This window comes from Gekko japonicus, unplaced genomic scaffold, assembly GCF_001447785.1.
Source record: "Gekko japonicus isolate JY-2015 unplaced genomic scaffold, Gekko_japonicus_V1.1 scaffold628, whole genome shotgun sequence".
NCBI classification, from domain to species: Eukaryota; Metazoa; Chordata; class Lepidosauria; order Squamata; family Gekkonidae; genus Gekko; species Gekko japonicus.
In genome coordinates, this window is record NW_015169794.1 from 378,705 (window position 1) to 392,096 (window position 13,392).

Consider the following 13,392-nt stretch of genomic DNA (forward strand, 5'->3'; position numbering starts at 1 on the left):
AGGCCAAATCCCATCTTCCAGATGTTCAGCAAGAATCGTCTTTCATTTGATGACCAATATCTTGGAATATTATATATAAGTTGGAAGTAAAATATTTTACCCAAACTGAATAAATGGCTCCGAAAAGCACGGTATTTTATGGTATTGTCCACTACAACCTGCAGCAAGTATTAGTGGCAAATGTGGACAAAGTTGAATCAGAAATTTATGTTACAATGGGGGGGGGGTCCTGTGAGGTAAACCTGAGGGAGGGGAAACCCCACTCTCCCTACTCCCTACCCATATCCACTTTCTCTCATCTTGCTCACTCCCCCTTTTCCTTTTGCTGCCTACTCCTCCTTCCCTCATCCACCTGTTACTGCCATCTTCTTTCCTCAACCCTCCCATTTCTGCAGTCTCCTCCAGCCTCCATCAGAGGAAATCTTCCTTCATGACATGTCATCTTTACCTATTGAAGGAAGTTCGTTTCTCTCATAGGGAGTGGGAGAGACTTACAGGATCCAGTCCAATGACTGTTGCTTGCCAAGTCCGTTGTTCACTGAACATCTGCTTTGTGGTTGGGCCAAATTACATGTGATGGAGGTTTCCACGTGTATTCATGGATTTGCCCATTCATATGTAAAGCTGGAGGGACTTTTGTTCTTTTACAGAAGATGGAATGTGCAGATCTCTGCCCCCATCTTATTATCTTGTTGTACTCCACAGCATTTTCACTTTTCTTCTTGCACATTATCAGTACCAGAAGTAAGTCGGCATGGAAGAAGAATGCTTAAAACAATAGGAAGTGTTTATAGATGCCCCACTCCCTTGCACATGAATGGTCAGAGAAATGAATGCATCCAGATGGAGACTGCTCGTTGTGTCTAGAATGGCCATTCTGTACACTTTGTTCCCATCTCTTGGTAACAGAAGAAAAACCAAAATCAACATTTGTTGGGGAAAACAACTCCAGAACTCTGGTGCTTTTTGCCAATGATGACTTACAGAAGCTTTTTAATTTTTTAATTTATTGTTAACATTTTTACCCCGCCCTCCCCACGAGTGGGCACAGGGCGGTTTATAAGAGGGCACAAGCTTTTGAAGAATCTGCTTCTACTTGGGCTCAATAGAAGAAGAAGAAAACTATTTATTGAAACATTTGTTTAAAGATCTATTTTAGAATTTCTGTGTTGCTTTTCTCCCCACCGGGGGCTTCAAGCAGTTTACAAAGAATATAAAAATACGACATATTCAAACAAAGAGAAAAAATCAGTGGAGCTCCTAAACTGGACCTCCATCCCCTGGACCAGTTCACTAATGGCAACGGGCTAGGAGGCAAGGCCTAAGAATCAAGGGCAAAGGTCCCTTTGATTCTTGCCCTTCAGCATAAGCTGAAGGCTGTGCCCAGCCTTTCAAAACCTGCAAGAAGGTAGGAAACAGAAGCACAACCCAGATCTCATTAAGCTAGCAGAAGTGTTTCCAAGATCCCGCTACCCTGCTATTTGACATAGGTCTGAGAGTCTAGACATAAGCCTAAGACTTGCAAATTGTTCCACTTGTGGACAAAACCCTACAGTAGTTCCACTGGGACTTGTCAACGTGGCATAAAGCCAGGAAGAAATGTGGCTTCCAGAATCAGATATGATCCACCACATGCTGTACTTGGAAGTATAAAAATAGGGTTGCCAGGTCTCCCCGGCCACTGGTGGAGGGGGGGGGATTATAGTTGCCAGCTCCAGGTTGGAAAACTCCTGGAGATTTGGGGATGGGACCTGGGCGGGACAGGAACCTCAACAAGGTGCAATCCCACAAAGTCTTTCCTCCATAGTATCCATTTTCTCCAAGGGAACTGATGAACGGTCCCATCTGGAGATGGGAATCCCTTTGTACAAATAAGAAGAGTTATACCAATATTATGCACAGACATGTTCCCATGAGTACTCCAAGAGGAATCCATGTGCATTTGGAAATAAAATAAGCAAACTCTTACAAAAGGAATGAAATCCCTCCATTCCACCCCCTGCACAAACTGCAATTTACTGTGTATGATTTACTCTTACTACTTTTGAGCTATTGTAAAGCCCAGTATGTACTCAGTGTTTGGGTCAGATTTGTAATCTTCTTCAAGAGAAATGCAGTTTTCTTGTTTCCAGTAAAGAGCTTATGCAAAGTGCTGAGTGGTTGGCCTTCCTAACAATCACATAACTGTGATCCCATCCCTCCCCAAAGTGATTTTCCAAGTTTTAAAATTGATTTATTGGGTAAATATGCAAAAAGCTTGATTTTTTTTTTAAACAAAGGCACCTGCTGGAACAAACAGGATGGAGCACAGAGGAAGAGGAAATCAGTCTTGGATTCAGAGCGAATAGGCATGTTATTTGAGCAGCAAAGTCAAAGGAATACCAGGTTCAAACAAACAGAAAAACTCTCTCTTGCTTCTTGATACCATTGTATGTACACTTCAACACTCTATTTCTTATTGTATACATTTATTTTGTTTTTTTTAAAGGGGCAGTGTCTATAAATGGTAGAAAAGAGCAAGAGTTCAGAAGCACCTTAAAGACTAAAAGAAATTTGTGGTAGGATATGAGCTTTCATGAGTGACTGTTCACTTCTTCAGATATCTATATATCTATAAAGTTATCAAGTTAATGATTATCAAGTTAGACCCTGTGTGATGCAAAACTGATATGATGGAAATGGATTTACTCCATGATTATTTACATACATACAGTTTCAGAAAACAACATGGGGATGGACAATTGTTAGGGCATGAAGTTTGTTTCAGGGATGATCAGGGGTCTTGTTGTAGAAAAAGAGCTGCCGGAGCTCATTAGCATAACTCATTAGCATAACTTATTTGCATATGCCACGCCCCCTGACATCACCGGAAGTGACAGAAGGCCACACCCCCTGACATCACCGGAAGTGTGTCAGAAGGCCCGGCTACTTACCCTCCTGCTTCATCCTCATTCCCAAACGGAATGAGGATCGAAGCAGAGGGCGGGGTAAAGAAGGGGGCGGGGCTTCACCACGTGACCGCCCCGCCCCCTAGAGGTTCTCTTCCGGAGCTCCGTACCTGAGAGCTCCCCCCCGACTAGAGCCCTGGGGATGATCATCTGCAGTTTTGCAAAACAAGCATATGGGATGACTCTGACACCATCATGTCTCATGTCCAAGTCTCATAGTCTTTGCTGAATGGTAAGTAATCAAGGATTCAGATGGGTGAAGAAAAGGAGAAGAAGAGATTGGATTTCTACCCCACCCTTCACTTGGAGTCTCAGAGCAGCTTACAAACTCCTTTCCCTTCCCCTCCCCACAACAGACACCCTGTGAGGTGGGTGGGGCTGAGAGAACTCTGACACAAACTGCTCCTTTTCAAGGACAGCTGTGCTAGAGCTTGTGACTGACCCAAGGTCACATCAGCAGGTGCAAGTGGAGGAGTGGGGAATCAAACCAGGTTCTCCCAGATTCGAGTCTGCACACTTAACCACTACACCAAACTGAGTGAGACAGATATATATGGCCTGGAATCACTTTCCAAATCTTATCTACCATGAGCCCTGTCATGGTCTGTGTCATGTTGTGAGGCAAGACTAGCCTGTGTTCCCCCCCCCCCACTTTACTGCTGCCATCACCACTTTGTGTAAAATCCAGTCCCCCTCTTTCTCACGTGTGTTGCCTGAGGCCAACCTCACAGAGGTGTTGCTCAGTAGTGTACCAAGTGGCCAGGCAGGTAGGTAAGGACTTGTGGGGACTCTCTCAAGTTAAACAAACTTTATTTCTACAAGGCACAAACCTGGGATATAACAAAGGACAGAATTTAGGTGCACAAAGGAAAATAGACAAAAAGACACTCACTAAGCTTACAATCCATGCTACATCTGATCTCTGGAAGTTGCAGGATGCCCCCATTCCTGGTACATCTGCAACTCTCTTTAGCATCATTCTCCTCTGTAATTCTTCATGGTAAAACACACAGTCCCAAAGAGTTTCCAAAATGAAGTGCCCCCAAACAAAGAAACAGCTTCCCTTTTCAGACTCCAGCCCATGTGTGTTCTGGGGCCTTCAGCCAATCTGGTTATAAACCTTGGGGATCATCCCCACCAGTTCTGGACCCTCTAATCAAGTGGTGTTAACACATCAAAAGACTATTGTGTTATCCTTCCCAGGTGGAAAAGGATGATTCTCCCCTTCTTCCTAGCCACAGAGACACCTGGACTACTTCCCATCACCATAACTGTCGAGGCGTCTCTTGCCCCTCTGCCCCATATCTCACTACAAACCCTTTTGGAATAAGTCAGGTTAATAATGTAGAAAGGCAGAAAAATACATGAAATGGAGGGATGTCTTCAAATTGAGATGAACCCAAGCACACTGATAGTACAACTGCAGTGCATTTTTGTGTGAGCTGTGACATCTGAAGATGTAGGGTTAGGAAAATCCTCCAGATGAATTTAGAAGAAAATCCTTAGGTGAAATAGCATTAGTATACCCCTCTCTCTGGCAAAGGATGTCATCCATCTCTGAAACATCATCAGTTCTCACTCAACTTGTGGTGTTTGCAATGGACTGTGGATGCCTATAGAACAATTCTTGGTGTTTCCAAAGGACTTCGGATATTCATAAAGTCCATAGAGGAAACTCTTGGGCTGAGTTCAGACTGGCAGTTTGAAGTGGGGGGGAGCCATTGCAAAAAAGAACCGGAACAAACTGTTCTGGGTTTTCCCGGTCACACTGCGTGGATTGATGCGAGAGCATACCAGGAGGAGGCACGAGGGAGTGTTCACACTGTTGGCCTGGAGGTGCGGCTATAAGCGGCGTTTTCCTCATGGCAGGCACCTGGGCGCCTAGGCACGGCGGCAAATAGGGCAGGATCTGGCCGTTGTGAGCCATAGGCACATCCAGTGACATCACTGCCCCCTCTTCAAGGCAATCACCTGCACCTTCCTGGTGCCAGAGTGAGGCTAGGAGGACAGTCAGCATAAACAGCCAGCACACATTTTTAAGGCAGGCTGTTCCCAGCTTTTAGCGGTTAGTGTTCACACTTCCGGGAAGCAGAATGAAGTGTGATAAACGGGCTCTCCAGGGTTTGCTACCACTTTCACCAGGTATCTTTTAAACCCGGAAGTGAAACGCTACAACATGGGTTGAGTTCAGGTGGGGAATGCCAGACAGATGTGCCTGTGTAAATGGCCCCTTTAATCCGCTTGTGAAGCGTTCCTCACACACACCTATATCAGAGCAAACTGCCAGTCTGAACTCGGCTTTGGTGTTTCTAAAGGGGTTATGTAGCTCACTTACTGCTCGTTACCTTTGACCTGTGCCCCAAGCAGGATGGTCCAAGGTAGCATGATATTGTCAGGTATCAGAAGCTAAGCGGGGTCAGCCTTGGTTAGTGCTTGGATGGGGGGGCCACCACCAAAAAGTCCAGTGTTGCTATGCAGAGGCAGGCAATGGAAAACTGGCTCTGTGCGTCTCTTGCCTCGAAAACATTATGCAAATGCCAGAAGTCAGCTGCAAATTGACAGCACTTTCCATCACCACCTTTGATCTATAAGGAATCAGGCAAACATACAAAGACAAATATGAAAAGGGCCACTTCATATATTTAATCTTATTATACATTTCTTTCTAAATTACAAAGTCAACAAGTTGCAAGTATAGTTTGCTACAAAGCTTTCTGTACGAAATATCTTCTATAAGAAAATACATCTCATTAAACATTTCCTGTAAATAAATTATTTCAAATACTAGATCTGGCAGGAAAATAAGGGAAGGGCATGCAGAAGCCACCTGATAACCTTTAAACGAGGGGGAGTTCTGACTTTGCAACTGCTGGGCGTGCCAAAGGACGCCTTCTTGTCATCTCACAGAGGCAAAAGGGTTAGGGGTATGTAGATACCATCCCGTTCAGCAAAAGGGGAAATGTCTCATGGAAATTATGTACCTGATGACCTTGTTCTTGCTTTCATTGCACTTGCAGAAACCGGGCACAGCGCCTACATCAATCTGAAACAAGGCCCAGTGGGATGCAGTATTGAACCTTTGCAGTTTAAAGTTTAAATAATCTGTATAATTTTTAAAAAAAGAAATAATGAAACAGAGGCCTAAACTCTGAGGTGGTGTTACAGGCAAATGCTCATGAATGGAGCTCTCCCAGTTTTAAAGAGAATGAAAAACAATCCTGAGAGGCTGCAGTTTTGAACAGAAGTGCTGTGTGGCTGAAAGGAGAATTTCGTCGGCCATTTTCTGTTCAAAATCCCCTCCACAGCTACTTTCCCCTCCCAATAGGTTTCCATTTGTATATTTTCAAGGGTAGCTGCACCTCTGGACCTCTGCTGGAGAAAAGTAGCTTGGGGGAGGGGGGAGGGGGGAGGGAGATTCTGAGTGTGGAAAAAAGAGCCAACAGAGAAAGGACCAAGTGATTCCTTCCCCCATTCCTCTGCCACATTTCCCAGCCTCCTGAAGGTGGTTTTCATTTCCACAATATCTCTTTGGGCTTTGTTGCAAACATTTGTATATATGCTTTATTTCTGGATACCACAAGCTATTTGAAACTTTAAGAAAGATGTAGGTGAGTGGGGATCAATACGTAGGTCAAAGTGTGGCACTAATTGAGTTCATGCACTCTTCCCTTAAATCTATTTAACTTTTCTGGCTTTCTTGACATTCCATTAAGGAGTGCTAAGGCAGGGAGGGGAGAACTTTGAGGAGAGGGGAGAACTTTCTAGGATTCCTGGAGAAAAAGCCATGGCAATTGAACTGACTCAGAACCAGTTTCCCTAAATAATTTTAAACTCTGTGGATCCTCAATGGCATCATAACATATATTCTTGTTAATCCAAAATATGGATATATATATATTTATATATTGAGCTATTTTGTTTTCCAAGTCTGAGTTACAAGCAAGCCATAATTTGCAGAACACAAGGACATAAAGTAGAAACAGAAAGCTTTGAAGAAAGGGTTGTGGGAAGCATAGTGGCCACAGATCCCATTCCAACATGGATTTAATCACACAGGGTGGCAGGAAAAAATGATAATCTGAATGCCCCCTAGGAGTGGCACAAGGTAAAACAAAGAAAGGTACAGATACAGACGTTCTTTCAACCAATCAAGCATATTGCCTGGGGTAATCCTACCCCTCCATTTCCCCGCCCCCAGCCTCTTCTGCTTACACAAATAACACATTTAAAGAATAAGTGAGTATAGCAAGAGAAAATGCAGGTGTGCTAGGAAAGAAATCAAGCAGTCATTGTTCATTTGTATCATTCCATTAATACTGCTGCGGTGATTGAGAAATCATTGTTGTCCACTACAATCAATGGAAGCATTTGATCCTATCCACACAGTTAACATGCATTTGAAACAAGATTGTGCTCTTCTGCCAGTCTGAGCTATATTTCATCACATAATGTCATTTATGAATAACTGATCATGTGTCCATGTTTATGGTATCTTTCATTGTATGGGTTTTCATGACACTGGCGCACAGATGCTTCCATTTTTAGTGTCTCCCAAGTTGATGTGTGCCAAACAGTCCTCTTGGCATTGTCATAATGTAGTTCACAGCCAACCAACAAGGCTGTCTCCCTTTGAGGCAAAAGTCCACAAGAATTTTCCAGGCAATTCCCAGCATCCTGGCATTCACAACTAGCAGTTCAACATCCCATTCCACTCTGGAAGCATCCAGGAACAGCTCAGTTTCTCTCTCAGCCCCAAATTTGCTAGCACATGGACATACAGAAAGTGTTTGCTGCGTTATTTGAAGAGGACACCCGTCTGATAAAAATGCTCACTCAATTTGTGAAACTATACCACACAGACTACCATCCCTGCTCAATGCCTACTTTCAAGGTTAACATCTTTCTTGAAAGATACTGTTTATTTCCCCCTCCTTCTACTAAGCAGCCTGTTTGGCAGGAAGCTCTTTCCAATTCACATGACAGCCTCGAACTGTTAATGAGTAAAGTTAACAGGTTACAGCATTCACCATAACTTTTCCCCCTCCAAATATATTTTGTTTGCTATGGAGTCTTCCTTTAGCGTCCAAGAATGTGTTGATCAAAAAGTCCATCAGCAAAGCACTGCTTTGTGTTGTAAACACATAGTGTAGCATTTATTTTACAATCATATGGGGGAACCTAACCCACCATGAATGCAGCCAACTTGTTGATAAGTCACAGGTCATGCTTATAACACAGTGAATTTCAAATGTCATTGGCACTGTACTCTCCCATATGGAATATTTGGCACTGCTGGCAGAATGACGCTGTATAATGAAGACATTCCAGCTGCCTTGGCATTCCTCTGCAGGGCAGAAATGTCCTTCAGTCTATGGTGATGTTTATTCCTGCCACAGTTGTTACTTTGGTCATTCTGCTCTTATTTGCAATCCTTACGTTCCACCACGCAGCAATGCACTCAGTACATAGGGTCCACGGCCCGTTGGTTACAGGCTCTGTGTCATCAGATCTTCTGGCACACGTGAAGTCTTGCTTTTGAAGAGTAGGTGGCGTCTTTCCAGATTTTGCATGACAGCCCTTTAGCACAGTCACATCGCTGGAAAATCTCCAAGCCGTGGGACCCTTTCTTGCGCTGTTTGGTGCACACCTCCCCTTGGTGCAAGACGGGCTTACAAATTTTGGTCCAGAAATGACGTGCACAGCAGAAGCCCTCGGTACAGTCAGAGGACCTTAAACAGGGGTCTCCTTCATGACCTAAAAATAAAAGAGGAAACCATAACTCTCAGTGCACAGGGGAAAGAAAAGGAATGGATTAAACCGACCTACAAAAAAAGTGCAACAGTACAAACAGGGGGAAACTACCCACTACCAAATGAAAAATGTATTAAAAATCTATTTTTCATAGAAAAAGTGTATATATTAGGAACAGGGAAATCCAGTGTCTACTTTCAAGCAAACATGAATAAGGAGGAGGAAGAAGAAGGAGAAGGAGAAGAAGAGATTAGATTTATACCCTGCTCTTCACTTGGAACCTCAGAGCAGTTTACAATCTCCTTTCCCTTCCCCTCCCGACAGCAGACACCCTGTGAGTTAGATGGGGCTGAGAGAGCTCTTTCGAGGATGGCTCTTGAGAGAACAGCTCTGAGAGAACTTGTGACTGACCCAAGGTCACACCAGCAGCTGCACATGGAGGAGTGGGAAATCAAACTCGGTTCTCCCAGATTAGCATCTGCACTCTTAACTACTACACCAAACTGGCTTATTGAACTGAGTAACATCATTATACTGTCTGTTTCAGGCCCGCTCGTTATTTATGTTATAGTTTTATATTTATGCAACATAAAAGGCATTACTTTAAATGATGGTGAGCCACCCCATTTTTAAAAAGTTCACATGAAGTTGCCTTATACTGCCTTATACTGAATCATACCATTGGTCTTTCAGTCTTGTCTATGGGGAGGTCTACTTGTTTTGTCTCCAGTATCTCAGGTCTTTCTTATCATCTGATCCTGTTAACTCAAAAGGCTGGGGACTGAACCTAGGACCTTCTGCATGCAAAACTGATACTCTTCTGCTGAGTCAGGGCCCTTCCCCCAGTTTGGGAAAGGTACATTAGAAATAATTTAAATACATAAATATATGCGTGCCTCTAAAATCCTGTAACTCGCATTTATATAGCACACATTGGATATGATCCAGCACAGAGACCACATTTTGAAGACTTCCATAGGCTTAAAAGAGCTCTTCCCCCCCTACCTCAGTATATATGCAGCATGGAGGATGGGTGTTCTATGCTTCTGTCCCAGACCCTGCATCCAGCCACCCTCCTTCTCTCCATTTGGTGCTAGTCTCTTCTGCTTCAGAGCATGGGTACTTTGAACCAAGTGAGAAGGCTGGTTGAGGATCTAGGTAACACACATAAACCTCCCATTTGCTACCTACATAAGCACCCAGGAGGCAGGATGGGAAAAGAGGTGTCTATTGAACTTATAGGAATCCTGTATACGTGGATGCATTTTCCATGGTTGGGTCTCCTTATTTATTCTTTTGATGACGTCCTTGCTGGTTTGTGGGCTGGGTCTGAGAGTAAGCCTTCTGCGACACATTCCTTAAGGTTACCCACGTTGTAGCAAGTTGGTTATTTTACATGCATTGTATGTTGAGGGCAGCATCTTAAATGCAGAAGGGGTTTTGTATATGGATGATTCCAAGACAGACAAGCATGGACGACTTCAAAAGGGAATTAGATAAGCATATGGAGCAGAGGTCCATCAGTGGCTATTAGCCACAAGGTATAGATAGGGGCTCTGGGGTGAGTGATGCTCTGTCTTCTTGGTGCTTGGGGGGGGGTCAACAGTGGGAGGGCTTCTAATGTCCTGGCCCCACTGGTGGACCTCCTGATGGCACTGGTATTTCTGGCCACTGTGTGACACAGAGTGTTGGACAGGATAGGCCTTTGGTCTGTTCCAACATTGGCATCTCTTATGCTCTTATGTTCTTACTTGCAAGTTGGTGAAGGTTCAAGGTCTTCCTGTGTCTTTCTCAGACCAAAGAAATACACGTTTAAATCCTTATTTCATAATAGTTTTGATCCAAACAGCTATTTCTGCTGGTGAAAAAAGGAGTGTGTCTCCTTTGGCCACTCAAAAAAGCTATGGGATATGCATGTACAAAAACCATAGTGCTGGACGAGGAGAAGAACTGGGTGAGACTAAACGAAAATGCTTCCTGGATCCAAAACAATGTTACAGAAAATTCAGGAAAGACTTGGTGAATCTTTAGGCAAGAAAAAGGTCAAGTCCCCAGAGTGGCACAAGAACCACCAGGTAGTCACAGGCTTTTGGGCATAATTTCCGCCAGACATAAGACTCTCATAAATGTGAGGAGAATTCTTCCTTATAATTTGGTGGCCACAAAGGAGTATGGTATGTCTGTATGTATGCTTCTTTCTTGTATCCTTTTGCCTTTCCTCCTCTTTCGGGTTTCTCTGCATCATCTTTATCTGGTTTTGCATGGATTTCCTCTGAAGTAAATGCTTAAGAAATCTTTCCATCTGAGCTTCTCTGAATTTGGGGGGTTCTGAATTGTTTCTGATGTAATCAGCCTTCATTCAGTCGTAGGTGCACTGATTAATTATAGCACAAAGATCATCTTTATGTGATTGCATTAGTTCAGGGTAGCTTTTGAACTGTGCTTTGATTAAGCACATGCATGCACTGATTAAGTCCCAGACCCCAAAAGAAAATTGATGAACTTGTTTGCATTGATTAATCAGAGTGCAAAAATGAAACAGTTCACTGAGAGCTGGACCTGATTCTGTGATTTTATGGCAAGGTACACTATGCCTTTTTGCTTTCTTTGCTACTTTACTGCACTTTTAAGTGTTTACTTAATTTGTGCACCCCAATTTAAGAAGGATATAGACAAGCTGGAACGTGTCCAGAGGAGGGTAACGAAGATGGTGAGGGGTCTGGAGACCATGTCCTATGAGGAAAGGTTGAAGGAGCTGGGCATGTTTAGCTTGGGGAGGAGGCGACTGAGAGGTGATATGATAACCATCTTCAAGTACTTGAAGGACTGTCATATAGAGGATGGTACAGAGTTGTTTTCTATTGTCCCAGAAGGTTGGACCAGAACCAACAGGTTGAAATTAAATCAGAATTGTTTTTGGCTAAACATGAGGAAGAACTTCCTGACAGAGTGATTACTCAGTGGAACAGGCTTCCTCGGGAGGTGGTAGGCTCTCCTTCTTTGGAGGTTTTCAAACAGAGGCTACGCGGCCATCTGACAGCAATGCGGATTCTGTGAATTTAGGCAGATCATGAGAGGGAGGGCAGGAAGGGTTGCCTCAGCGTTTAGTTCTTGTGGCCCTTTCTTACACGCCCAGGGAAATGCTGATTGCCACTTTGGGGTCAGGAAGCAATTTTTCTCCAGGCCTGTTTGGCCAGGGATCCTGGAGGTTTTTTGTCATCTTCTGGGCATGGAACAGCGGTCACCACGGGTGTGGATGAGGAGGTATTTGTGAATTTCCTACCTTTTGCAGGGGGTTGGACTAGATGACCTTGGAGATCCCTTCCAACTCTATGATTCTATGATTCTATTGAAAGTTGATTTTCTATATTCAGATTTATTTGGAGTTTTTGAATATTTTAGACTGCTGTGGCCATTTTCTAAAAGTGCTTATGCCTGGTTTATACTGTTGTCGGTATGTTACCCTGAGTACTTTGTAGGAGAGTGGGACACAAATAAAATAAAGGGATGAATAAACTGGCTTTCTAAAAGTGTCATTGTGTACTTAACAGAGAAAGGCAGTTCCTTCTCAGAAGACAATCATAGTGCAAGAGATTGATGATCCAGTCCTACCTTTTACGTGTGTTAACTTGGACTGCCCTTTCCCGAGATTCTGCCAGCCCAAGTCCTTGCTGGGATAATGATTATTTTTCTTGTTGCGGGGTACTTCAAGGGCTGGGATATGTGGTGTGAGAATGCTTTCAGTCACTGGTATGCAGATACCTAGGGTGAGATAAGTAAAACAAGAAAAGTCAGTAAGGTCTTATGAGGACAGTGTGTCAGTGAGCTTATTGTTCACTAAGGAAGAGTCTGCTGAATTTATTTATTTATTTATGTTTAGATTTATATCCCGCCCTACCCCGAAGGCTCAGGGTGGCTTACAGGGGCACTATGTGCCAAGATTATAACAGTAAAACACATAATATTAAACAATAAATTACAATAAAATACAGTAACAAGTTTACATTACAAGTTTACAAATTTAACCAAGATGGGCAGATCTTAACCTCCATGGTAGCTTCTTGAAATCTTGTCATCCAAATCATGCCCGGATGCCTCATCCCTCCAGTGGGATCCAGACAATCATGATGGTAATACGATAGTGCATAGGGGCTGTGGTGGAATAGTGGTGGCGGCAGCTCCTACTCAAAGGCCTGGCGGAAGAGCTCTGTCTTGCAGGCCCTGCGAAACTGAGAAAGGTCCCGCAGGGCCCGGATCTCCTCCGGAAGCTCCTTCCACCAGGTAGGAGCTGCCACCGAAAATGCCCTGGTCCTGGTCACCGCAAATTTAACATCTCTAGGCCCTGGAATTTCCAGGAGATGACGACTCCCTGACCGTAGTACCCTTGGGGAAACATATGGAGAAAGGCGGTCCCTCAGGTAGGCTGGACCCTGGCCATAAAGGGCTTTAAAGTTCAAAACCAGCACTTTGAAGCGAATCCGGTACACTATCAGCAGCCAGTGCAGCGCTTTCAGCACAGGCTGAATGTGGTCCCTCCTCGAGAGGCCCATCAACAGCCTGGCTGCAGCATTCTGCACTAGCTGCAGCCTCCGAATTTGCAACAAAGGCAGCCCCATGTAGAGAGCGTTACAGTAGTCTAGCCTTGAGGTAACCATCGCATGGATCACTGTGGCCACGTCCTCACGGCTAAGGT

The 13,392-nt window shown here is 44.0% G+C and overlaps 1 protein-coding gene across 1 annotated transcript in view; it reads right to left on the reverse strand.

The window, feature by feature from the left end:
• Positions 1-6,957: 6,957 nt before the first annotated feature.
• The window catches only part of DKK2 (dickkopf WNT signaling pathway inhibitor 2), a 96,857-nt gene continuing 90,422 nt past the window's right edge, over positions 6,958-13,392 (reverse strand). Inside the window, exons 3-4 of the mRNA XM_015417036.1 lie at positions 12,312-12,461; positions 6,958-8,702 (exon numbers count right to left, since the gene is read on the reverse strand). Of these exons, the coding sequence (XP_015272522.1) occupies positions 8,452-8,702; positions 12,312-12,461 (401 nt within the window). The 3' untranslated portion in view covers positions 6,958-8,451. The remainder of the gene's footprint in view (positions 8,703-12,311; positions 12,462-13,392) is intronic.